This window comes from Acanthisitta chloris, unplaced genomic scaffold, assembly GCF_000695815.1.
Source record: "Acanthisitta chloris isolate BGI_N310 unplaced genomic scaffold, ASM69581v1 scaffold980, whole genome shotgun sequence".
Taxonomy (NCBI): domain Eukaryota; kingdom Metazoa; phylum Chordata; class Aves; order Passeriformes; family Acanthisittidae; genus Acanthisitta; species Acanthisitta chloris.
Window position 1 is genome coordinate 11,456 of NW_008650821.1, and position 27,125 is coordinate 38,580.

General features: G+C 40.2%; 1 protein-coding gene across 1 annotated transcript; it reads left to right on the forward strand.

The window, feature by feature from the left end:
* Window positions 1-1,687: 1,687 nt before the first annotated feature.
* Window positions 1,688-27,125, forward strand: CSRNP2 (cysteine-serine-rich nuclear protein 2). Its single transcript, XM_009070168.1, has 4 exons — window positions 1,688-1,835; window positions 18,301-18,560; window positions 24,350-24,646; window positions 26,082-27,125. Exons 1-4 carry the CDS (start codon window positions 1,688-1,690, stop codon window positions 27,123-27,125), a joined length of 1,749 nt encoding a protein of 582 aa, XP_009068416.1.

Sequence of the window (27,125 nt, forward strand, 5' to 3'; positions counted from 1 at the left end):
GTACACTTCCTCCTTAATTATGTGCAATATTTCTACCTCTGCTGTTAAGTTTCTGCTTGAATAGTTTGCTTGGTAATCTTCTCAGCCTCAGGAATATATTAGGGATCTCATTTTCTTAATGTAGATATTATAGAATAATTAGGTTGGAAAGGACCTCAAAGGTCATCAAATCCAGCCATTAACCCAACGCTGACAAGTGTACCACAAACCATGTCTCCAAGTGCCACATCTATATGTCTTTTGAATAACTCCAGGAATGGTGATTCAACCACTTCCCTGGCAGTCTGTTCCAATGCTTGACCACTCTGTGCTGAATACAGTGGGACAATCCCTTCCCTGGTCCTGCTGACCACACTATTTCTGATGCAAGCCAGGATGTCATTGGCCTTCTCGGCCACCTGGGCGTACTGTTGGCCAGCCAGCTGTTGATCAACACCCCCAAGTTCTTGTCCACTGGACAGCTTTGCAGCCACTCTTCCCCCAGCCTGTAGCACTGCATGGGGTTGCTGTGACCTAAGTGCAGGATGCAGCACTTGGCCTTGTTGAACCTCAGATACTTGGTCTTGGCCCATTGATCCAGCTTGTCCAGATCTCTCTGCAGAGTGTTCCTACCCTCAAGCAGATCAACACTTCTGCCCAGCTTGGTGTATTCTGCAAACTGACTAAAGGAGCACTCAATCCCCTTGTCCAGATCATTGATAAAGATATTAAACATGACTGGCCCTGGTTCTGAGCCCTGGGGAACACCACTGGTGACCAGCTGCCAGCTGGATTTAATGCCATTCCCCACCACTCTCTGGGCCCAGCCATGCAGCCAGTTTTTAACCCAACAAAGAGTACATCCATCCAAGATGTGAGCAGACAATTTCTCCAGGAGAATATGTGGGGAAGTGGTGTAAAAGGCTTTGGTAAATTCTGGGTAGGCAACATCCACAGCCTTTGCCTCATCCACTAGGCAGGTCACCTTGTCATAGAAGATCAGGTTAGTCAAGCAGGACCTGCCTTTCATAAACTCATGTGTGGGAGAGGAGGAGAAAGTCCGGGAGGCAATTGTTGTCTCTGTCTGGGGCAGGGAATTTCAGAATTCACGGTATTTATTGGGCACTAAATTGATATATGGTCTTCATGATTTCACTGGTTTTTATCTATCTGTAATATTGGAGTTATGAATGGAATTCTTACAGGGTGATATGAACTCTGGTTCGATCGCATATATTTGGTAATGGTCAGGATGATTTCTAACTACTTGATTTCATCTCTGATAGTGAACATTCCTTCATCCTGTGGTAGCCAAGGGAGGGACCAAGTAAGGCACTTTGAAGAGAAACTGCCAGTTTTTTTGTTTGAAATTTCATAACCTAACCTAGAAGACATGGATGCTATTGACATCAAAGTGTGAAAAATACTCCCCGAATAATCTGTTACAGATTATTCTAGTGAAATAACCATTTTCGTACATGTCAGGTTAGAGTATGATTTCAGATGTAGGTTTTTTTCTTTCCTATGACTTCACTGTCTCCTAATTCATTGTATGTAATTTCATACGAAATGGTTTTTCAAGACTAGAAGTGGCAACTTATGGTACTTCTAAGTAAAAATTACTTTGGAGGTTATGACTGCATATTCTGCAGCTGGATGTTTCAGTGCCTCTGTTCCTGTTCCAGGTGCATGTGACAGCATTGCAGCAATGAGTGGAATTTTAAAGAGGAAGTTTGAAGAAGTTGATGGCTCCTCACCTTGTTCCTCTGTGCGAGAATCTGATGATGACATTTCTAGCAGTGAAAGTGCTGACAGTGGTGATAGTGTCAATCCATCCACTTCTAATCATTTTACCCGTAAGTACTGAAGCTGTGTATCTAAAGAATATTCCTGTTTCTCAAGAGAGATGTTATATTTAGATAAACATGATGATTTTTAATTGAACAAATGATAAAATGGACTCTCTGGTGTTCAGTTGGTGACTTGCTCAAAATGACTTAGTAAGCTTGTATCCTTTTGACTTCTTGTTAACTGTATAAAACTATTTGTCATTATGAAAATTTGAAGTCACTTGGAATCCCCTAACTATTTGAATATTGTAGCTGTTTGATTTAAAGTTGGGAGTTGTGCTTAAGGTATTTCAAACAGTTACTGTAGGGAAGGTGCTTTAGCAAAGTTCATTTTCCTTGTATGAGCATAGTGCAGCTCTCAGCTATCTGTAATGGTTTATTGGTGAGAGTTCTTCTCCAAAGAAAATATTAAACTTTCTTTTATCTGGAATTGAGGAATGCTGTGTGTGGGACACATTATTTCAGTCGTTTCCATTCTTCATGTAGCAGAGGGTATCTCTGTACTAGGCAGTGCTTTTGTGTACAGATAAGAATTTGGTCTGAAGTTAGCAAAGCAACGTTTATTTGTGGGGAAAATGAATTTACAGTTATGTTTGCAATTTAAGATATTTGGTTTAGGTGGTTATATTGTTTGAATAGTGAACTGCATGTTTTAAAAAACAGGGATTTGCCTCCTTCAGCTGTTACATATAGAGCTCCCCACTGGACTTAGTGGCTGTCAAGCTGTTTTCTTAAGTCTGTGAGCCAGGGAGGTGAGGTTCCTCATCACTGCCCGTACACAACATGGTCCTTGTAACTCTCTGGTTTAAATTGTGCCTACAAATCATGTTTGTAGCACATGATATGAGTGTTCTTACAACTGATTCGTCTACCCAACGGTGCTGTGCAGTTTGGGCTGGGGTTTGAACATGAGGGTCCAAATGCTCTAGCATGGAGCACTTCTGTGCGTAGGAGGGCACAGGCACAACTTTTCAAATGGGTTTACATGGAAAACTCTTGATGTGCTATATTATTTTTAAGATGCAGTACTAGTATTTTATTTAAATGTCACAGAGGAGTAAGTGACCCACTAAACCTCTTTGGTAATATTAAGAAATATTTCGGTGGCTGTATTGTCTGCATGGTGATACTGCATCTGTTGAAGGAGTTAGTTGATTATTCATCATAGACTGAAAACAGTCCTGTTATATCAGTCATTCCCACCCACACAGAAGACAACAAATTTATTGTGAGTACACAGATGATACAAAGAAAGTGAATAATTCAGGGGAGAAACTTGGAATTTGTAATATATGTGTGTAACAATAAGCTTTAATTGTAGTTGGCACAATAAATAATTTAGGCTTTGAGTAAAAACCGTAAGGGAAACTATGGTATTTCAGTGTTATGACTAATGATCTATATAAATGAGATATTTATGGCCAGAGTAATAAATGTTTATCTGTGTGCATTCACCCCCCATATAGAAATTGGACATATAACAGTTTTTTGAAAGTACATATGTATGTATAAGTTGGTGATACAGAAGTAGAGTAAATGGTTTGCATGCACATTGATACTACTTCTTAAAAAGTATTTAATATGTATGCACCAGCCTAAATGCCAGGAAATCAAATACAGAATAACCCCAGTATTATATAAGGTTGGTTGTGGAAGAAAATACTTGGCACTGCATTGGAATACGCAAATCTCAAGGTCCCCAAGGAAAAGACTTTGGGAGACTAGTTTCAATGACTTCTGGAGACTAGAACATGGCATCTTTCAGTGTCTGACATTCTGCTTTGCTCTTCCTGTAATGCAGCATGTTTGCAAGAGCTTGATAAAGGTCATAAGTTTTTAGTGGTCAGTTGAAGTGTAAAAGGAAAAAATTGTTTGTTCCCCATCTAATTACATGCATTTTGCATTCAGACTCTCTTCCAGTGTACATTGTTTTGTTGATTTTTATCAAGGATGTTTCATGTTGCACCCAATAAGAAAGTGAGATTTTGTTAATTCATTATTAAAATGCTGCAAGTGAGATTTTCCACATTTTCTTCTCTCTTAATATTAAAGCATATCAGTTACTTACATGTTTACACAATCAACCTCATCTAATTGAGCAGCATCAGAAAAATCACTATGGTAGCCTTAGGCACATCTGTGTTTTGTATCAGAGCAACTCTGCACTCAAAAGGTAAATCTTAGTAATGATGTGTAGGAGAAGCTAAAATGTATTTGCAATAAAAATTAGTCATGTTTATGTTTTAAATAAAAGGAGTAAAGATACTTGACAAATGCTGAAAGATATTTTCAACTTTATGTAGAATAAATGACTTTTGTTGAGATTGGATTTTTAGTTTGCTTTGGTCTTGTCACATTTTCTCGAGTCTTTTTGTGGTTTGATTCTGGAAATAATATTTTAATTGGACTATTGGTGAAATTTTTATTTGCACAGGATTTGTTTTCATTTTGGTTTGTATCGGTTGGTTGGCATGTTGATGTGCCATGCCATGTGTCATTCTTTGTATGTACTTAGATTTTTTTTTTTACCTTCTAGATTTTTTTATCAGCTTTATTTGAAAAAGCGTATTTTGAATTCTAGGAAGTCTTATCAAAGCTGCATATGTGGAAGTTGTCAGTGTTATGTCTCACACAAACAGGTATGTCACAGAGCTAAGTGATGCTCACCTGAAAACTACATGCAGATGTGTTGTACACTAACAAAATTGTTAAAAGTGAACATGAACATTGTTTATGCTTTAAACACATTTATCTCCCAGAATAAAAGATAAGAGTTTTTTATGTTGACTATTTGATTCCATACTTTCTATGAGACTTTTTCAGTTAGCCGACTGAAAAGAGCCAGTGCTGACAAAAGGTTGGCCAGATTTCTTACCTCTGTTACATGCCTGAGTACCTCCTTGAGGGAAGTTATCTTTCTAAGCCATTTCAGGACATGTTATACCATTTTCCTTTTGCTTTTATGAGACACTGTCACATCCTGTGTACTGTCTTGCTTTTGGTCTGTTTTCATATAGGTAAATATGAAGTTCAGTATAAACTTTATTTTACTGATTGGAAATGGGAGTTATGGATGACCTGTAGTCAACACTGAGATCTGTATGTTAATTCTTAAAATGAGAATTTAAAAAAAAATCCTAATGTGATCCTCTAAGCCTTACTTTTCCCTTCTAATTGACCTAAGATAGAATTTTAAATCACTTGTAACTACAGCCCCTTCATTGCTCCAGCAAGCAGGCAGTTTGCATATAAATCTATCTAGAATAGCTGATGCATCTCAATATTTACACAACCCTTGAAACAATATGTGTCGGGTCAGATAAACAAGAGCCTTTCGGCTATTCTGCTCCATTAGCCTTAAGGTCAGTTTAACCTGCCAGCTAAATGAGGCACACAGCTGCTGTGGATCATTCAGGTGGGGCAGAACTACCAGAAGACAGCTTTGTTCTCAGCAGTTAACCCTGTACTGTGATGGCAGAAAGTACATGTCTGAGTGCTATTTCTTGTGACTACTACACAAGGATAAGTACAGAGTTTCTATAACAAAATACCCATTTAAACAAAGGCAGCAACAACACAAGAATAATTCCCTAGCCTAAGTTACAAACTCTTTTTCTGAGCCAGTAAATGAAGTTACAGTACATAAAGAGTAGACAACTGTTACCAGGTTCCTAACAACAACAAAAGAATTTTCTTGGCCAGGTGTGTGTGTTACATACATGAGCACACTTTTAAATCTCTTAGCAAATGGTGATGGAGTGTCTTCATTACCACTGACAGATCTAATCCCTACCGTCTTTTTTACTTACTTTTTTCAGTCTATTTAGGTCATTTCAGTTTGATTCAGCAGGTCATTAGTCACACGGTAGATTTACCTTAATGGATGCCAAACTAGTCCACATGCCTGTCCCATTTCACAGCCTTGCCTTCTTATCAGAAAGAGTGATGTTCATCTTCAGTCCAAGCACGCATTTACAGTATTAGTCAGGATCAAGAGCATTTGTTCCTTTTTTCCTGAGGAATACAGGGCAGGAATACTCACAGTGCCATTTCAGCTCCTTTAAATTTCCCTGTTCAGTTAGGGCACCCCACTGCTGTATTTCATCAGCTCCACAGCAAGCTGATGAACCTGGAATTGCTGTTTAGGATGTCAGTACAACACTCTGACCCATTCCTGTGGTTGTGTATGCTGACAGATACTGGGTTCCACAATCCAGCTCAGGCGTGCGTGATGTATGACCTTTCAGAGCAGGGCAGTGAAGCTGGTGAAGGGTGAAGGGTCTGGAACATAAGTCCAACTAGGGTTGTTCAGTCTGGAGAAAAGGAGGCTCAGAAGAGACCTTTTTGCTGTCTACAGTTAGCTGAAAGGTTGTGGCAAGGTGGGGATCGGTCTCTTCTCCCAGGCAAGGGGTAACGGCCTCAGGTTGCACTAGTGGAGGTTCAGGTTGGATATTAGGAAAGATTTCTTCACTGAAAGAGTGGTCAAGCATTGAACAGATTCTCCAGGGAAGTGGTGTAGGAAACGGAAGAACCAGGAAACTATTGTCCAGTCAGTCTCACCTCTGTGCTGGGTGAGGTCATGGAACAAACTCTCCTGGAAGCTATGCTTAGGCATATGAAAAGCAAAGAGGTGATTGGTAATTACCAACATGGCTTTACCGGGGCAAGTCATGCCTGACGAATTTGCTGGCCTTCTATGATGGGGCCACAGAATTTGTGGATTGGAGCAGAGTAACTAATACCATCTACCTGGACTTATGCAAGGCATTTGACACTGTCCTGCATGCCATCCTTGTCTCTAAATTGGAGAGACATGGATTTGATGGATGCACCATGTGGTGGTGAGCGGCGATGGATAGATCCGGGTGGTAAGGTGGGTCAGTGGTTCATTGTACATGCAGGGGCCAGTGATGAGTGGTGTCCCTCAGGGGTCAGTGCTGGGGCTGATACTGTTCATCATCTTTGTTGGTGACATGGACAGTGGGATTGAGTGCACCCTCAGTAAGTTCACTGACAACACCAAGCTGTGTGGGGCGGCTGACACGCAGGAGGGAAAAGATGCCATCCAGAGGGACCTTGAGAGGTGGGCCAACACAAACCTCATGAAATTCAACAAAATGAAATGCAAGGTCCTATATCTGGGCCGTGGCAATCCCAGGCTCAGCTACAGATTGGGTGGGGAAGTAATTGAGACCAGGAACAATGAGAAAGACTTGGCAGTGATGGTGGATGAGAAGCTCACCATGAACCGGCAGTGTGCACTTGCAGCCCAGAAATCCAGTCAAATTCTGGGCTACATCAAAAAGAGTGTGGCCAGCAGGTCAAAGGAGGTGATTTTCCCCCTCTACTCTGGTCATGTGAGACCCCACCTAGAGTACTGCACATAGTTCTGGTGCCCTCAACATAAGAAGGACATGGAACTCTTGGAGCAAGTCCACAGAGGAGGGCCACAAAGTTGATAAGAGGACTGGAGCATCTCCCCTATGAAGACAGGCTGGGGAAGTTGGGGCTGTTCAGCCTGGAGAAGAGAAGGTTGCATGGAGACCTCATAGTAGCCTGTCAGTATCTGAAGTTGCTCCAGGGGAGCTGGAGAGGGACTCTTTGTTAGGATCTGCAGTGATAGGACAAGGGGTAATGGGTTCAGATTGAAGGAGGGGAAATTTAGGCTAGATATTAGGAATAAGTTTTTTCCTGTGAGGGTGGTGAGACATTGGAACAGGTTGCCAGGGAAATGGTGGCTGCCCCGAGCCTAGCAGTGTTCAGTGCCAGGCTGGATGAGGCCTTGTGCAACCTCATGTAGTGGGGAGATGTCCTTGCCCATGGCAGGGGGTTGGGACTAGATGATCTGTAAGGTCCATTCCGGCCCCTGAAATTCTATGATTCTACAATTCTATGAAGTGTTCAAAAAATTAAGAGACATGGCACTTTACAATATGGTTTAAATGGCATGGTGGTATTTGGTCAAAGGTTGGACTTGATGATCTTGGCTGTCTTTTTTAACTTTTCTGATTCTGTGACTCTTCCTAACCTGTTTAGGTACCTGCCTCTAAATGCTTGGTCTTGTTTTCAGACAAATAAAAAGACCCAAATTTAAGTTACAGAATTGCATGCAATTGAAAGACCTGGGAAGATCTCATCAAGTCTTGTCTTTTGCACTTTGGTGCTGGTAAAAACTGCCTATACCGTATTAATCCAATTTCTTAAGAAACAGACTTTGAGGAGCTCTTGCTTTCCTATGCCATTTCAGCTTCGGCTAGTGTATCTGAAACATTTAGAGTTCTCTTCCTCACCTGCAGAGGCACTTTAAACCAGCACCAGCTTGTTTAATAAGGTGATCATCACCAACAGGAGGTAGTGCCATAGCACAGTGTAGTTGATAGTCTCCTTCAGTTATCTCTGGATTGCTATTAACATTATCACTGTCATTAGCAAGATTATCCTGTAGCCAGAATCATAGATCCTGTCATTCCACTAACTAGGGTACCATCTTTAGGGTGCTGGATGCCTTAGGTTCTTTAGGAATGTGACAGGTCAGTAAGGGTTCTGAGAAAACCCTTTGGTCTTTAAGTGCTCTTGCTGTCTTTTGATAATGAGGAATTTGGAAATACAAATACTTCCCTGCTGCACTTCCTTCAACATGCCCTTAAAATTACTGTTTGAATGTTAGAGTGTTGCTAACCTACTGAGATTACCTCATCTATGTGCCATGCAGAACTTGGAAGAAGGGATGAAATCCTTAGGAAGGTTAAATTATCTTTGTGTGAAGGCTTAATCTGAGCTTTGAACTTAAGCTGCATATTTAATTGCTGGGTAATACTGGGTAATGACTTATTGTGAGAAAAGGCTTAGGTGTAACTAAATGCAGGCATACTTTTTTCATGGCATCTTGCAAGTATTTGTATTGCCAGCACCCGGACTCGGAATTTCCTTGTTAGTGAGGAATATGTTCTTATTGCTGTTTGTTGACTCATGATGTGAAATGCTAACAGGTTGAGAGATTCTTGTGTTTTATTTTAAAATTAGTCAGTGCATCAGAGTAGTAAAAAACAAATGCAAAGAAATTCAGTGAAATGTAGTGCGAGGTCTTCATTGAAACTCACACTGAATGACAGGGCAGGGTATGCTCTGACAGGATCTTGCCTGCTACCTTTCATCTGGAATAAGGATTACTTTAGAGGGAGTTTTTAACAATTGTACAGAGGAGTTATGAGGCAGGATCCCACTGGGTTTTAGAATGATTTGTGCAACTAATTCTATTTCCATGTGTTTTAAAAGCTCTCTGCTATAAATTAGTGCATTCATACACTATATGACCAGAGGGGCAGTTTGTGACTTACATGATTTTGTTGGCTTAGATAACATCAAACAACATTTCTTGTTTAAGATATTCATGACAGATAAACAAAATATGTTTGCAAATGCAGAGCCATGGACAGCTGAATGGGTAGTTGTATTTGTATCAAATGGCTATTCACAGAAGTCACCCATAAGATGGGACAAAGGATTGCCTGTAGTGTCACAGGAGAGCTCAGCAAATGCAATTGTTATGCATGGGTGTTCCTGCAAGGATCCGTGGTAGCCACTTTCCTCCTCAAGCTGTTCAGTGCTGGGGCCAAGGTCAGGAATAATCATCTATGAAACAGCAGGTGGCATTTAGAGTAAATGGAGAGGCAGAGAGCAGTTAACCATCTCCACTCCTCCCAGCAGGCTGATCGTGTTTGCAGAATGCAGTAGCTGGACTAGTGTGATGAATGTCACAGAAAAGCATTCTGGAGACAGAGGATGCTGAGCAAGTAAACTTAAAGCTTTCACTGAAGTTTTAGCTGTAAGGTTCTGGCTTTTTAGCATGCATCCCAAGAATTTAACATTTTTTTGAGATTTTAGACCAGATTCTTGACAGTGAGGTAAAATGTTTAAAGTACAAATGAAAACCCTCTCCTATTCATGTCAGACTTGTCTGAGAGGTAGTGTTTTTCAAAAACCTCTTCAAATGTGACTTAAATAAATCTAGCATTAGGCAAGCATTCCCATCAAGCCCCTCCTGTGGGGTGAATTTGGCTTTGGTTTTACCCTAGAGGAAGGTACCAGAAGGATGGAGCGATGAAGTGTTACTAGGGTAGGTCTTGCAGTTACACAGCATTGTCCCCCTCCTGTCAAATTTCCACTGCCCTGTTTACACCTTTCTGAGTATGGAGTTTCCTTTAAGACTTCCCGATTCAAATTTATTCTAGAAAATACCTCCCTGCCCTCAAGCCCACATAGTTCTGTGGGAGGTTATGTTTGTATGTCACGGCATTTCCTCTTAATGTAGATTTCCAGCATATAAAAAAGGTATTTCATTGTTCAGGGTTGAAAATTTGTAAATTTAGTGTACAGAGACTTTTAGAAAAATATCTTTTGGGATGCATTGGGATAGAAGGAGAGGTAGAAGAAAGAGATAGAAACAATTTCTGGATATGACGTTTTCTCAGCTTTTGTTTTCTTTTGAAGGTTGGGAATTATCGTGATGGATTAGGCTTTGCTGTTCTGTAGTGTTAGACTTGAAACACTGCATGGAAAAGTCATGGAGCAGGTGGAGAATGGTGCTAATCCTTCTTGCCATAGTGGTTTATATGACAATAAGAGTATGTAAAAAGCAGATAAACAGGTAGTAGAGTGCAGCATTTCCCCCAGTCTAAGGCAGAGCTTTAATCCAAAGGGCTGCTTCATGCATGTTTTTTTCCAGGCTTTTGAAATTTTCATGTGCCTAAGACATTTCTGTGCTGGTGACAACGAATTGCTTTGCCCTCATTGATGCAAGAGAGTGAGTAATCTGCTGGGGAGCCATATGGTTCACATTTATTTTAATGTGTCTTTGACATCAGGAGAATAGCTGAGACAGCAGAAGAAAGTGCTTATGTCTTGGAGTTGAGCCAGAACTGAGATCATTTAAGTTTCGCAATCAAAGAACTACCAGTGTTCACGGTAAAGAATGTTTGAAAAACATGATGGACTTAAAATGTCATTCCTGTTAGGATTTTGTAAAATTAGGAGGCAGGTTTTGCATTTTATGGATGAATACAGACGCAGCAGGTGCTTCTCTTCGGTAGGGGTTTGCATTCTGTTTTGGCCACTAAACACGTGGAAGGAAATGCTCTGTCTTTCACAGGTTTCACAGTGCTGTAGCTCCACTGCCCAGATTGGAAAATGAGGATGTTCAAAGGCAAATGAACAGTGCAGTTGTACAGTGCCTTCCTGCATGTGAGAGCAATTCAGGAAATCTTTATTTCAGTCTACCAGCACATTATTTCTGTTGCTTACCTATTTAATCAGTTATAATGTATTCATTTACAAATGAAACTTGGATGATTCTCTTAAGCATACATTGGACTGCAGTGTAAATATTGATTTTCCCCTTTGAAAAATTGCTTTTTGTGGGATTTGGGAGTTGGATGGGCTAATGATAACATCTGTTACCAAGATATAAGAAATACCTGATGGCTAAGTATGATAAAACCTGAACTGTTCAAATGTTGAATGAGCTGGAGGTTTGTGCCTTCTAATTTTTCACAAATTCACAAATAAATAATGGTTATTCTCAGGGATGAGAGAAGAAAGTACAGCTTGAGGTGGAGAAGGGAGGGGCATCAGAAACAGCCACAGAACTTTATCCCAGTGATGGGAGGAGGTAGTGGCTGGGTGCGTTGGTGCAGGTGGTGCCCACCAGTATCTTCCCAGTAGGCCCCTCTGGGCTGGAAGCTTCCCAGCCTGATTGGCTGCTGTCGGTGGGCTGTTAGCACATAAACAGTTTGGCCCCATGTGCAGCGGTCAGTAGGAATTTCTGCTTCTAGCTCTACACTCCATGCTTTGAATATATCCTGGTGTGGGGTAGGGAGAGAAAAGAAGGGCACATGATTTCAGTAGAGTGCTGCTGATCCATAGCTTGGAATATGCTGTGGAAAATGAATTAGTCATAAAATTCTTCAGTCTCCCAGTAATGCATACAATGAAAATTTTTGTTTGCAATGCAGAGGGTAAGTGCAGAAAATCTTTGTATTACGAGACTGTTGGTAGGAATAAGGTGATAACAACTATCTGGTTTCTTCCACATAACTACAGCACTGAGACAGTAACTAGTGTTCTAGTTATATTAAATGTATTGCAAAATATTGACACTGATTTGTTACAAATGAGTGTATTGCTATGTCTTCACCCTTGTCTGTTACTGGAGGAATACATTCTTCTAGTTGTGTGTTTAAACTTTCCTGCTGTATAAATTACTTCATTGTCTTTTATTAACTGTTGATGAACAAAGGCCTTTCTGTATTCTCTAACTTCACGTGGCACTAATAGCTCTCATTTTTCTTAACCTTCTTCATGGAGGAGTCTTTAATCAAACCCAGAAAGTACTTCCTCCCTTGCTGTGTTTGTTTGGTGAAAAAATTCCAGCACAGATCAATGCTTTGTACAACATACTTTAGCCAGGATGAATTTGACAGGGAAGTTTTATTACCAAGCTGCTATTTGTAATATTTGCCCTTCTCCCATTAATCATCATTGTCACAGAGATTCATGCAACGCGGCAGTGTTCCTAAGTGAGAAGGAACTTAGCCAAGGAAGCTATTTTACAGAATGGTTTTCTCTTTTAAGGCAGTTGTTATTTTCAAGTTAGCTATATTTTTTTACATTGATATAATCTTCAATTTTGACTTTCAAGTTTTATTTTTAGAGTATCTTTGAAAAATGAATTAGTGGGGCCTAGTAAACTGCAGGCTGGGTAGCACAGCCTTAGAGTCAAGTCTTAAGCTGTGTAATTTGGTGGCAGGGTGGGTGGTGGGGATGTGTAGAAAAAGGTTGTCTTGATTTAGACAAAGCTTGTTTCGTGTCAGTGTACAGCCTTATGAATAAACCACTGAAACCTCAGTTTCTTGATAGACTGCTGGACAGTTTGCTCTAGTCTGTATTACAGTCAATGACTGAAAAAGGATCTTGTTGTAATACAAAAACTTGCTATGTAGCCTTCAGGCATTACACCATTCTACAGGTCCCTGGCTCACCATACAGGTGTTCTTATGTTCCTTGTATGTCCAATAGCCAGAGAAGAGTGTAAACCAGGGATTGTGCATAAAGAGAAATGACGGAAATATATGCAGTCATGAAGTAAATTATAACTGTTATGGATAAAGAGAATTGTTACAAGGGAGAGAGAGTAATAACTGAGAAAAAAATGTGTAAATGCATCCTCCTGTGTGTCTGTGCAGGCACACCATGAACAAAGGGAGCAAAAGGGTAAGCAGAAAGAGCAGGTTGTGTTTCCAGGTTGGATTAACCACACTTGGGTTAAACAATGGTTTGCTATTGAAATGTTTCCTTTAATTACTTTGGCTCCTCACCTTCAGGAATTTTGTTTGCATACAGTCGCTATTTTTGCCATAGATGGTCTCTGGTGCAGATGACCTGTGCTGTGGCTGTTAGCTCAGTTTGAGTGCTGCATGGATGGGGCTGTGCTGTGGCCAGATACAGCCCTGAATCTGCAGCAGCTGCTTATGCATGGTGAGGAGCTGATGAGCCTCAGGACCTGACTTGAGTCCATGAGGAGACCAGGTGCAAGTAGGTTATTAACTTGAGCTCTGCTCTGCTCAACCTAGAAATGGAGCAACTCAAATATCATATGCCAAAAATCAGAATTGCAGCAGTTGATATTATTTCAGATGGGGACTTCTGACATTCCTGTTTGAAGATACGTGATATATGTCTGAAGACCTGGTTCGGATGTAGTGACCTTTTCTGGGGGTAGTTTTGCACCAGTAGTTATGTTCTTAACAGTATCAGCCTTCTCTCTGATTATTGATGTATTTTATGCATTACAGTACTTACGTCTGTCAAAAATACTAAAATTCCATATAGTCTTGAACATGGAACTAAAGATAAAATTAAATTATTAAATACATGAAAATGGAATATTTTGTTCCTTCCATGGAATATATCAGACTTGTAGTATATCAGTGTGTTAAATATCATGTGTGATCCATGGGACAGTTTTAAGTGATGATGACTATTCCTGTTCCCTCTGGCATCCTCAGTCATCATGAACTGCTAGACCCAAGGTAGTGGCATTCATTTTCAAAACCAACCTTCTAGTTCCTGTATGTCCAGTAGCTGCCAAAAAAATGCCTCTTAACCTAGCAGCCTCTGCCTGTAGTCAGTATCACCCTTTTTGGGCAGAAGAGATGATAGTGGCATCCACTGATACCACGTTACACAGGCAAATGGCATGGCAATACTTTTTTGAGACTGGCCAAGCAAGGAAGCTGTTATTAGATTTCTTCTGGAAAACTGTGGCATTTACACGCTCTGGATAAATTTATAGGTTACAAGCTTTTGCTTCCCTGCAAAACCTTTGACTCCAAAGAGGCACGCAGGCCTTGCACAATCTGTGTCCCACATTCTGAAAGGAACTTCCTAATTGATTAATGTCAGTAAATTTTGGTGGGTCTATGTTCATGGTTTCTGATAGATATATCAGAACATATATTTTATATGCTTTGTCTTGAGTTAAGCAATGGCCTTAGCAATAATTATAGTAGATTTGAACATACTTTTTAAGGTACAGCACATGTAAAATAACATACGCCCCTGACTCTTGATAAGATGGTCTGAGAATCTGAGTTCTCAGATTGGCTTGTTCTCTTGTTGGCTTGAAGCAAATGAACTGAATTAGTTATAGAGCACTTTGTTCCCGATGTTGGAAAACGTTCAACATTTCCATTCAATATCTAATAATATTTTTGAGGTCGCATTAAGGCAGCCCTCTGCTCAGAGATTTTAGGAAGTATAATAAAGCAAGAACATTGTGCCTTTGCCGTGCTGACTATGCTTCTTGTCCTTGGTTATTCTCATGTTTGAGTAGCCAAATAAAAACCTGTAATCTTTTGCAGTTCACAGAATCAGTTAGGTTGGAAGGGACCACAGTGGGTCATCTGGTCCAACCTCCCTGCTGAAGCAGGGCCTGCCTAGAGCACATGGCTCAGGATTGCATCCAGTTCCTTCATGAATATCTCCAATGAGGGAGAATACCTGACATCTCTGGGCAATCTGTTCCAGTGCACAGTGGCTCACACAGTAAAGAAATTCTTCCTTGTATTCAGGTGGAACTTGCTGTCCATCAGTTTGTGCCCACTGCCTCTTGTTTTATTGGTTTCCACCACTGAAAAGAACCTGGCTCCATCCTCTTGGCACCCACCATTCATATACTTGTATACATTAATGAGGTCCCCTCTCCGTCATCTCTTCTCCAGACTGAGCAGGCCCTGCTCCAGGAGCTCCATGTCCCTCTTGCACTGAAGAGCCCAGAACTAGACACAAGAACTAGACACTCCAGATGTGGCCTCATGAGGGCTCAGAGAGGCTGGATCACCTCCCTTGACTTGCTGGCAACACTTTTCTTAATGCATCCCAGGATTCCATTGTCTTTCTTAGCCTCAAGGACACGCAGCTTGACTCATAGATAGCTTGGTGTCCACCCCCAGGTCCTTCTCCACAGAACTGCTCAGAGAGGCTGGATCACCTCCCTTGACTTGCTGGCAACACTTTTCTTAATGCATCCCAGGATTCCATTGTCTTTCTTAGCCTCAAGGACACGCAGCTTGACTCATAGATAGCTTGGTGTCCACCCCCAGGTCCTTCTCCACAGAACTGCTCTCCAGCAGGTCAGTGCCCAGCCTGTACTGCTGCTCGGGATTATTCCTTCCCAGGTGCAGGACCCTGCACTTGCCCTTGTTGAACTTCAATTGGTTGTTCTCTGCCCATCTCTCTAACCTGTCAAGGTCCCTCTGAAGGGCAGCACAGCCCTCTGAGGTATCAACAACACCGCCCCATTCTGTATCATCAGCAAACTTGCTGAGAAGGCACTGTGTCCCCTCATCCAAGTCAAGTTCCTGGTGGATCTGTTCTTGTAAACAACATTCTCATAAATATGAATATATTCTGACTACTTCCTGGCAGTAACGTACAAGAGATGACCACAGAGTTCTTCACAGAGCCTTAGCTCTAGCCTGTATTAAGGTCTTGGGTGAGACAGAAACAAATTTGAAAGAGACGATGTGTGCCAGAAAAAATAATCCCATGTGCTGTGTGGGCTCTGAATGTTTACATGCATGTTTAATTATACAGGTTGTCATATAACTTGTCTAACTCAGAACTATAACATTCATAAATAAAATCATGAACTTTAATGACATTTACAGCAAATGCCTGTCAGTTCTCATGCTGTCTTCAGTACATGTCTTCAATCCAGTGCTGGACTCATCGTGCTGGTGGTGGTGCAGTTACAGTATGCCAAATTTGTCTTGAAGTTCAGCTTAATTCTATTTTGACACAGTTTCTATCAGTCATACATTAAAAAAAAACTAACCCAAAACACACGTCTTTGATGGTATGGCATTGTTAATTCAGTTATTAAAAGTGATAAGAGCAATAAAAAAGTTGAAGACGTGCATTAATGGATTCTTTAAGACAGCTCATGACAACTGCTGTGTTACTGAGAGGCTGCTGACCAAACTTTAGGCATAGGCGTGTGACAATGCATGAGATTCGTGTTGTAAATTTTGATGGTGCACACATTGGCAAAAATCCACGTAGTGGAAAAGCTCATTCATGCAATCTAGTTTTTGTCATAGATGACATTATCTTTTTTTTTCCAGCTGAAAGTAATTAGATCTCAAAGTCTTCTGCCTAGTTTCATTTAACTATTAATATTACTGAGTGAATTAAACTTCCAGTTCATTTCTATATGTATAGCAGTTAGTATGAAAGTAGTATCTCTGCCATAAAGAGATCGACAGGCTTAAAAAAACAGAAGTACTTTTATTGCAGTGCTTAGTATTCCTGCCAGTAAGCAGCTCTGCCAGGAGTCTGGTCTAAACCAAATTAGTGTTTAGGAAATGTAGTACTATTTTAGTGCTTCACTGAGACCCAGAGAGTTCTGTGGCTATGTTGGTAGGACACACTGTACTTTGGTTACAGGGATGTATTTTCTAATATACTTGTTTTTCATACAGTTAGGTAGATTATGCTGTTTTCTGGACTGAATTACTTTGTGTAGAAGTTTGGGGATTTCCACTTGTGATTAACTTTTCACTACATAATAATATTAGAGACTGAACTGTTGTAACTGTGACAGTAAACCAGACCTGTTATGAAACCAAGGCTGAAGGCCAAGTGCTTCTCATCTCTAGAGACAGTGCAATTTTAGATTAGCAGTGTACATCATGTTACTCTTAGTGCTTTTATACAATGGTTCCAAGTCGTTCAAGAGTGGTCAGGATCTCTTTCAGTAATTTTACTGCTTTAATTCTGGCTGTGGGGTCTCTCATTCACACTTGCACACACCTGCAGTTCTTGCCTGTAAATGACAAATCAATGACCTATTTGCATTCTCAACATCCTGTTGCCATTTTGCAGTCAAATAAATTGGACTGCTCATCTTAAAAATCAAGGAGTGTCTCTTACCTCTAGTTATGTGTCTTATTTTTCTCTAAAGGCTCACCACGGTTATCAGTGAGAAACAATAAATTAGTATCATGTGAAGGAGTTACTAAGTATCTGTAGAACAAAAAGAATAGTATTTAACAGTTACAATTTGGCATTTGTTTTTACACAAATTGGTTTCATGTGAGACTATATGTGTTTAAGAAAAACTGAGCATGAATGTGAGGGGAATCAGAAAAGAATTAGAAAATGCTAATGTCATTTTTTGTCAAAATTCTACACATAATTTGTACACACACGCACGTGTATTCAGTGGATGGCAGCATAAAAAGGGTGAAGGTAAAGAAAAATGAATAATAATTGCTAATCAGCATTATTCCTTTATCATTCTGTGGTGATGATGGTGATGGTATGAATTGCTGAGACAGTATGAAACACTAAACATACTGCTTTTATAGTTTTTCTAACACTAATTTGTCACATTTTAGATTATGAGAGACAGTGATCTCTTCTGTCAGTGCGATCCAGTCCTTCAGAGATGTAGCTGCAGATCCATACTGCCTTGCTGACAGAATGGAGCAGTGTATGCAGGCTGTGAGAGGCAGGGGCCACAGTTCTCACTGCCGGCTTCTGTGGTTGCAGGAGTGCTGGTTTGCAGGGCTTGGGAGAGGTGCAAGTCAGAGCATCACTGGCTGTGAGGTGACACTGAAAGAAGTTCTTTTTGCTGGGATTTAGTTGCTTCCTTGGTAAAAGGATGTGATGGGAAAGAACAACTGTCCTGGTCAAGAATTTCTGTACTAAATGAGACAGAGGTGCTCATGATTGTAGCAGTTTATAATGGCTTCTGGCTTTGCATACATGGTAAATATTTCTAACGTTGTCTCCTCATTTAGACTTGGTGTCTGCATACTCAGGTATTGTCACTTGAGTGTTTCCCTTACCTTAACACATTTGCTGTGTGACTGCAAGTTATCATTCACACTGTAATCTGCATCTGTTGTAGCTTCTTCAATCCTGAAGAGAGAGAAGCGGAAGAGAACAAAAAATGTCCATTTTAACTGTGTTACTGTGTATTACTTCACGAGAAGGCAAGGCTTCACCAGTGTTCCCAGCCAAGGGGGAAGCACACTGGGAATGTCGACTCGCCACAACAGTGTGCGCCAATACACACTCGGAGAGTTTGCCATGGAACAAGAGAGGCTTCACCGAGAGATGTTGAGAGAGCATCTAAGGGAGGAAAAGCTCAATTCTCTAAAGTTAAAGGTAAAAAATGTTTAAGACTCTGATACCTGCCTTATTTATTTAAATGAGCAGTGTCAGAGCTGTATGGACCCAATGTGTGTTAAAAAAAACGTTTCCTTTCTATGAACTCCATTTTCAATTGAAACAGGTGATTTTATTATATGTGTGTTTGTTTGATAATACCAAGTGCTGTCGTAGCTGTCATTGATGTGTACCTCCAAGTGCTTTACAGGCAGGTTCTTGTTTACTCCCTGTTTTCTACAGAGAGGAAAACAAAAGCAGAGAGTGGAAGTTAGCCTTGGACAGGGTGTCCAGCAGAAGTCTGGAACTGCCAGGAAGAGCATGAGTCTTCTGAGTCCCGTGCAGAGGCCCTATGAGATAAGGGAATAGGAACATCCTAAGTACAGAAAGCAAACGAGCTGTTTGCGTGGCCAACTTGAGCAAATTTGGCAAAAATGTTAATGCTAAAATGTTTTCTTGATGACTGTGTGTCTTTAATATTTTACCAAATAATGTGTTAAAGAAGAAATGTGTCAGACAAATTAATCAGCTGTATCAGCCATGTTAGCTAGTCAGAAGAAATCTTGGCTACAGTTTCCACAGAATCTTGGAATCATTGAGGTTGGAAGGGAGCTCTGGAGAGCACCTAGTCCAACCACCCTGCCAAGGCAGGGTCACCTGGTCTCCTAATTGTTTGCCATTTTTGGGTTTTTTGAACATCTAAATAGATTCTAAATAGTTAAATAGGTTCTAAATTCATAAAATTTGAACTGTTGAAAAGAAACATAAAACCCTTCAGGCAAATTGAAGACAGATATTTGGACAGACTGGAAACCAGAGGCTAGAGTGTTACTGATTGAGCACTAGATAGAGGTTACACCTCTAAACATCTCACATCACAGGATCTTCAGAGCCTCAAGTTTGCAATGAGTTGTGTGAGTGTAACTGATGACTATCTGTAGATCCCTCGGCCGACTTCCAGGAATCAGCTCAAAGAAAGGAATCCCTAGTGGAGTTAGTAAAGAATAGTCAAGCATGCAAGTATTTAACTTTTTCTTTTCTTTGCTAGAACATATATCAAGAAAACTAACAGATGCTACTTATCTTTCAAGATTGGATGTGGCCTTTTAGCCGCTGTGTGGAGTAGAGTTTGGGTTTTTGTCTCTTTGTAACCCTCCTTTTGGCTGGGATGGATCTCCTTTCTTCAGTAACATTTCATTTCAGCCCCCTCTTTTTTTGGGAATATAGACTATTTTCTGCTTGTGTACCAAATACAACATGTTCTTCCAGCTTCCCAGTTGCTTGTTTGAGTGGATGGTAATCTTTATTGATCTGTTCCTGCAAAATCTCTTCATATTGCATTCCTGATTTGCATCTTACCAGCGTTAAATCTTGTACTAGAGTAAAACATTTCTGTTCACACTGGCGTATGTATAGAAACAGAGGCAACAGAAGACTTCCTTTTTGAACTAGTCCATTAATCTCAGTTTAGTTGAATCCCTCACTATGCACTTGATATTAAAGAAAATTAAAAAAATTCAAACATACAAAGCAAATCCAGGGCTTGTTGAATTAGTGAAGAGTCACTGTAAAGCACTGAGCATGTTTATTTGCCTAAGACAACAGGGCTTTGCTGATTTTCCATTACAGAGATGGAAGAGCTGCTTGGTCATTCGTGTGGTTTCTGAATGATCATAAAACCCAAATGCTGTGGGATTCTAGAGTGACAATGTCAGCAATTAGAGTCTTTAACGAAAATGTGCTAATCAGGATTTGCATCAAAATCACCATCCGTCACAGAAAAATGAGGAAAATGAGAAAATGGGGTAGAGCAAAGTTTGCCTAAAAGGGTTTTTCTATTTGAAAACCATTGTGCAAACAGAAAGTAACATTATCAGTCTGGATTTTAATTTCAGTTTCCCTGGGATTTTTTTATTTCTTGCATTGTACTAAAAAACAGGAGTCAGTAGGTAGGAAGTGTTCTCTCTTGCAGAATTTGTTTTAAAAAGACAGAAATATAGGAATATATTGAAATTGAGGTTCTATGATACTAGGTACTGTTTATTATTTTACTTGCTAAAAGTGAAAGGTCAAATAAGAAACATCTCTAATTAAAAGCAGATAAAGAGTGTGAAATAATTTTCAAGTCCCTTTAGCCATTTAGCACCAGCACTTTGGTGTAGTCACTGCTGACAGTGGCATAAACACTTGTTAGCAGCAGAGTGTGAAAATTCCAGTGGCAATCTGGATGTAAAAGCCATCCTGTCAAATGAAGAGTACAGGGTGGTCATTTCAGAAGAACGAGTAAGCACAATAAATTAGCTGGAATAGTTCTTACTGCTTATTCATAAGGTCTCCTCAAATTAAAGTTTATTAAAATGATTAGCATGAGGGTAGTGATGTTGAGGCTTCCAGATCTGTGGACAGAGTTGGTTTCCTTTGTGGGAAATTGTAAGGAATAATTTCCGCCCAGAACAGGCAAAGGTGTCCATCCTAGATTTTTCATGTTTTACTGAGTTTGAGTGAATGTCATCCCAAAGGCTTCACATATTCTTTGGCTCTTCCCTTGTTCTGTGGTTATAACATCAACTTTTAGCTTTACAAGAGAAATTTACCCATCTATGTATCAAGTTTAATTCAGATGAGCAGTACTATGACAGTCAAGAGAACTTACTGTTCCCCTGAAGTTTTGTGTTGGAAAACGTAGTTGATGGTTCTTGATAATCTTGCTCCTTCTGTAGTCACCCAGTTTCTTGTTTGAGAAATGTTAGAATCTGTCATTTCATTAATTAATTTGTTCCTTGTGTGGCAAAACTGAGGGGAAAAAAACCCAGATGAGACAACAAGGAAATCATCCAGAAAAGTAGTCAGGAGCTAAGGTGCTTTGAAATGGCAAACTGCTGTCTGATCCCACTGGATACCCATGCATTTGATGTTCCAGCCTGCTGCATGCATGGAGTACTCAGCACGTGTCTGGAGTCCATTCCTTAATGCTCTACTGCTGTGTAGCAAAACAGTTGAGATTTGCAGGAGGAGGAGAAATACATGCAGGATTGCTATGGTTCTGTAGGTGTAGTGAAATAATTACAGGAGCAAGGATTAGCATTCTTCCCCTTCAAGTTTCAAACTTAAATAACAGTGATCTGCATGAGGAGTGGTTTGAGCCTTGTGTGTATAAAACTAGCAAAGCCAGATTTCTTAGGCAGGCCATTCTCCTATTATATATATATAAAAGAAAGAAAGCAAAACCCCTTAGATACATTGTGCTTAGTTCTACCTAGCTGACATAAAATAAAAAGTCTAAAGAAAGCGAAGGGTGTCACTCTGGATTGGAATATTCAGGTTGAGTTGTGTGTATGATGGAGTGTTCCCTCCCCGTAGCTTTAGGCAGCTAATTCAAGATGCATTTAATCACTGTGTGGATTTACCCCTCTCAGTAGAATGTAGAGAAAAAAGGATGACTTCTAATGTTGCCTTTCCTACCTTACTGAACTAGTACCTGAAATACGTTCGTTGTCCCAGGGCCAGGCAGAACTGACTAGGGAGCTATTTCCCCTCTCTTCCCCCACAGTGTAACGTGAACTGTGTCACAGAAGACAGAGAAAGCAATCTGAAGGAAGCTTGAGAGGACATTTTGAAAATGCCTGTATTTGAGAGGAAGGAAGAGGTAGAACTATTATGCACATAAAGGGATTCAAATGTTGTAGGGATAACAGACATGGCAAACTGAAACAAGAAATAAAATGAAGGCACTAAACTCTAAAGGCTGCACTTAGGTGAAAAGATTGAGAATACATTGAAAAGAGAAACAATAATGCTTACAAAGAGGCTGTGGAATTGGCAGAACATCTCTGCACAAACTCAATGCAGTGCTGAATTGCTAAGAAGGGATGATTGCTGATCTCAGGAGAAGTTTTCTTTGTGAGTGTAATGTGTACACATGAACTGTATGTAACTCTGTGTGTGTACAGCAGTCATGACCCTGAGACTCTTCTCCTTCAAAGGGCATGGTATTGCTTTTAACCTGACTTTACAAGTCAGGAATAATTAGGTAGAATTTTTTTCCCTGTGATTGTCTTACACAGTTGCTACAAGCACAAAACTGCAACTGCCAAAAGAAGAAGTAGTCAGTAGCTGACTGCAAAGTTATTCAGTAATTCCATAAATGACAGTTACAGTGCAAAATACTTTGGAAAGGACAAACTGTTAATATAAATTTGTTTAAAACTGGTGCCTAGATATTTATTTGGGATAACAGGCCAAGGTGAAATTTTTTGCAAATAAATAAGGCAAAACCAAGAAAGAATTTTAATGTCTATTTTTCTACAGGTAAGAAACATTCAAATGACATTCACTGAGGGCCATATTCCTGAGGTCGTGGTGATGCCCATGATGAAACTGTTAATGCAAATGGACCTGAGACTTCACCAGGATATAAATATCACATGGTTGCACCATGTTTTCCTCACAGAAGTATGAGATAGGTGCTTGACTAGTGTAAAGCAGCAACCTCATCAGCTGAGAACATTCCATAGAGCAGGGTGAACATAGTGAATTTTTTTCCCATTTTAAGCAAAAATATTTCATAGAACAATAATAAATTATTTGACAGAATAAATCGTGTAACTTCAGTTGGTTCACATTTGGTATGTAGAATGATGCTCAATCTGAGTAACTTGGGGTTGAGAAAATACATTTTTTGTAGTGAATGTCACTGTCTCTCTGAACTTTGTTTTAATGTCTGATATTGTTTTGGTTCTCAAGCAATTTTCCCCGTAGAAGAACTTTTATAAACCCTGTGTAGTTGTGTTATCTGGCAGATATAACCACTGAGCTCTACCTTATTTCAGAGCAGTAATTTTTGAACTGTTTTTTCTCCTTGAATGTATTCACCCCTTTCTATACGAGATGAGTTACAGCAATGTGGTACATAAGTGTGCAGTGCTTTCAATGTGGCACTGGATATTTATGCTTAATGCTCATGGTCATTGAATTTTGAAACAATTTTTTACAGGTTTGAGAGCCAGACTGTATCTGGGTAAGTTCCAGGATACTTCTTTCTATGGAGGTTCAAAAATTCATATTCCTAGAAAAGCGCATGAATCCTCTTAAAACTTCTCTCAAGATCCTTCACAAGAGGTTAACAGCTTATTTCCTTTTGTTATAGATGTATTAATTCATTAGCTGCCTAAGAATAATCTGGAGTGGTTAGTGAAGTACAGTACAAAGCTAAATGGGTTCTTTTCAGGACCATAGAGGACTAGAAGGAACTTCCGAAGAGTTATGCATCAGTGCTGTGGAACACAGTGCAAATAAACATGGAGTCAAAGAATCATACACCATTTTACAAATCTGTTATGCATCATAATCCAGACCCATGTCAGTAGTATAATCACTATCTCAAAAGGGAAATTTAAGCATTTCAAAGAGCCCAGAGACAGGAATCAATGTATCAAAAATTACCTTGTGAAACAATATAGAAAGGACTAGAATTTCAGAGAGGCATGAGATCTGGCAGCCAGTGACAAATGGTAAATTAAGGTAAACAAAGGAAAGATAAGAAACCAGAAACTTAGGAAGAAAATCAAATTACAAACATAGTACTAAAAATGTATCCTTAATTCCTATGCCGAATGTGAAAGAAATGCCTTGTCACCCTGTGTGTGGTTGTACTCTGAAACTCACCGACAGCCATGCAGCGTCTTCACACACAGCTTGCCACACTCATAATGCATCGCACGTATTCGCATCGATGGCAGATATGTGTGTGAGTACAGTGTAAGGACTTTGTTAATTGTTCCATAAAACAGATGACGAAGAACGGTACGGTGGAATCTGAAGAAGCTAATACGCTGACACTGGATGACATTTCTGATGATGATATTGACCTAGACAACACCGAAGTAGATGAGTACTTCTTTCTACAACCTCTGCCAACGAAAAAACGAAGGGCATTGCTCAGAGCCTCTGGAGTGAAGAAGATCGATGTGGAAGAAAAGCACGAGCTGCGAGCGATCCGCCTGTCCCGAGAGGATTGTGGCTGTGACTGCCGTGTGTTCTGTGACCCGGAAACTTGCACTTGCAGCCTTGCAGGCATAAAATGTCAGGTGAGTGCCAACATTATTGTCATTATTTAATTATCTGGGGGAGGGGGTTGTGTGCACGCACATGTGTGTACTTTTTGTTGTGGAAGTTGTAAGTATTGGAAATTAAGTATTAGACAGTAACACTTGTGGATCTCAAACCAGCTTTTAAGGCCCTGATTGAAGAGTATATAGTGGGCAATCAATACAAATGATCTCCTAAAGTATCTTTATTTGGTTTATGATTGGTTTAGGCAATAAATGGTTTAGGGTGGTTTTGTGTTCTTACACAAGTATTCTGCTCCTGATACTCCTCTTTGGCCTTTATCTGAATGGGCAAATGCAGACAACAGAAAGAATCAGTGGCCTGCAGAGTATAGAAGGAATATTACATTTTATTTTAGAGACAACATGTACTCCAGATGTGAATTATATAGTTCAAACTCAATGAGAAACAATAAATGACAGTCTGTGGTCTGATACTTAAAATCCATGCATGATAAATTTGCATGTAGGCAATAAAAAAATGTGTCTGCTAATACAGCAGGTAAGTGTTTCCTCTGCAGACTGAAGAGATATTTTATATTGTACATTTACATAGTGTCAGCTGTACCTGTCCCAAAATGTTCCCCAAAAGATGTTTTTACTAGTTCTGCTGAGCTGAGTTTTCTTCCTGAATGCATTTTTCATCATCTCGTAAATCCAAGCTAAACTTTCTCTGCTATTTTAAATAATATATTCTCTTTGCTGTTCCTGTTTTCATCTCCACATGTGGGGAAGATGTACTAGGTTGTGCTGTATGTTTCTCTTCTGCATCATATTTGATGTTTAGGTATTACAGTGTAGGTGAAAGTCGTAGACCTTAAGCTGTCTAATTAAACTGGCCAACATGTGGATTTGTCACATGTTTAAAAATTTGAGCATGTAGAAGTTCTGTGCACAGTCTGTTGAACTTCCAATATTGCATCTACAGTTGACTGGAGTACCTTTTAAAATGTTTTATTCCTATTTCCTGTGGTCAGGTGTTCCCATTGGCAACTTCATGATGGTTTCCATATATAACTCATTTTGTTTCAGTAGGTGTCTAGTTTCCATGATCAAATTTTAAGATGCTTCCTGGTAATGCTTTTGCCTGGATTTGAGCACAACGTGAAGCAAAACTGTAGCAGGTCCATAAACAGCAAAACTACTTGTTCCACTGTGTAATACTTTCACCTGTGGAACAGAAACATATTTTTCCTAGTCTGCAACAGTGGTGCACATATAGGTCCCTTACTGCTCCTCTCAGTACTGCTAATTTCCAGGGCTGACTCTCACTTATTGTTAGCTTGGAGTAGTGTTACAGGTATTTCTCACGGTGAATCCCACTTCACCATTGCATTTCTGTAGGCTCTCTAGGTTCTGTCATATCACCAGGCTTATGCTACATGTTGTTAATCTGTATTCTCTTTTTTAAAAGGTGGATCGTATGTCTTTTCCATGCGGTTGCACTAAGGAAGGGTGTAGCAATACAGCAGGTAGAATCGAATTTAACCCTATCCGTGTACGGACTCACTTTTTGCACACAATAATGAAACTTGAATTGGAGAAAAATAGAGAGCAGCAAGTTCCAGCACTCAATGGCTGCCACAGTGAGATAAGTGCACACACTAGTTCTATGAGCCCAGGACCCCATCCGGTTGAATATTCAATTGCAGAGAATTTTGAGATTGAAACCGAACCTCCGGCTGCGGTTATGCATTCTCAGTCAGCCGAGGACTTGGACTGCCCAGGGGAAGAGGAGGAAGAGGAAGATGGGAGTAGCTTTTGTAGTGGAGTTACAGATTCTAGCACACAGAGTTTAGCCCCTAGTGAATCAGATGATGATGAAGAGGAAGAGGAAGATGAGGAGGAAGATGAGGAGGAAGAAAAAGCAGATGATTTTGTAGAAAGCATGGGTTCCCATGCTGATATGGTGCCTCTTCCTTCTGTCCTTTGCTACTCTGATGGAACTGCTGTGCATGAAAACCACTCTAAAAATGCCTCATACTATACTAACTCTTCAACTCTGTATTACCAAATAGAGAACCACGTTGCTGGCACTGCTAACCAGATCGGTGAGACTTACTCAGAAAGGGATGCTGTCAAGAATGGTAGTCTTTCTCTGGTGCCTTACAACATGACTTCAGAACAGTTTGTTGACTACACACGGCAATCAGAGGAAACTTTTAGCAGCCCTCATTACCCTTCTGCAAACCCCTCAGTGATTGTTTGCTGCTCATCTTCTGAAGGGGATGGCAGTGCTCCATGTAACAGTTTATACACTGAGCATAGGCAAAGTCACCCTCAAGTGGAATTTCACTCATACTTGAAAGGTCCTTCTCAAGATGACTTTGTTTCAGCTTTGAATGGCGACAGTCGCGTACAAGAGCACCCTGCTGAGAATTCACTAAGCCTCCCAGAAAAGAGCAGACTGCACGAAGAGTGCATCAAATCACCAGTGGTAGAAACAGTACCTGTTTAA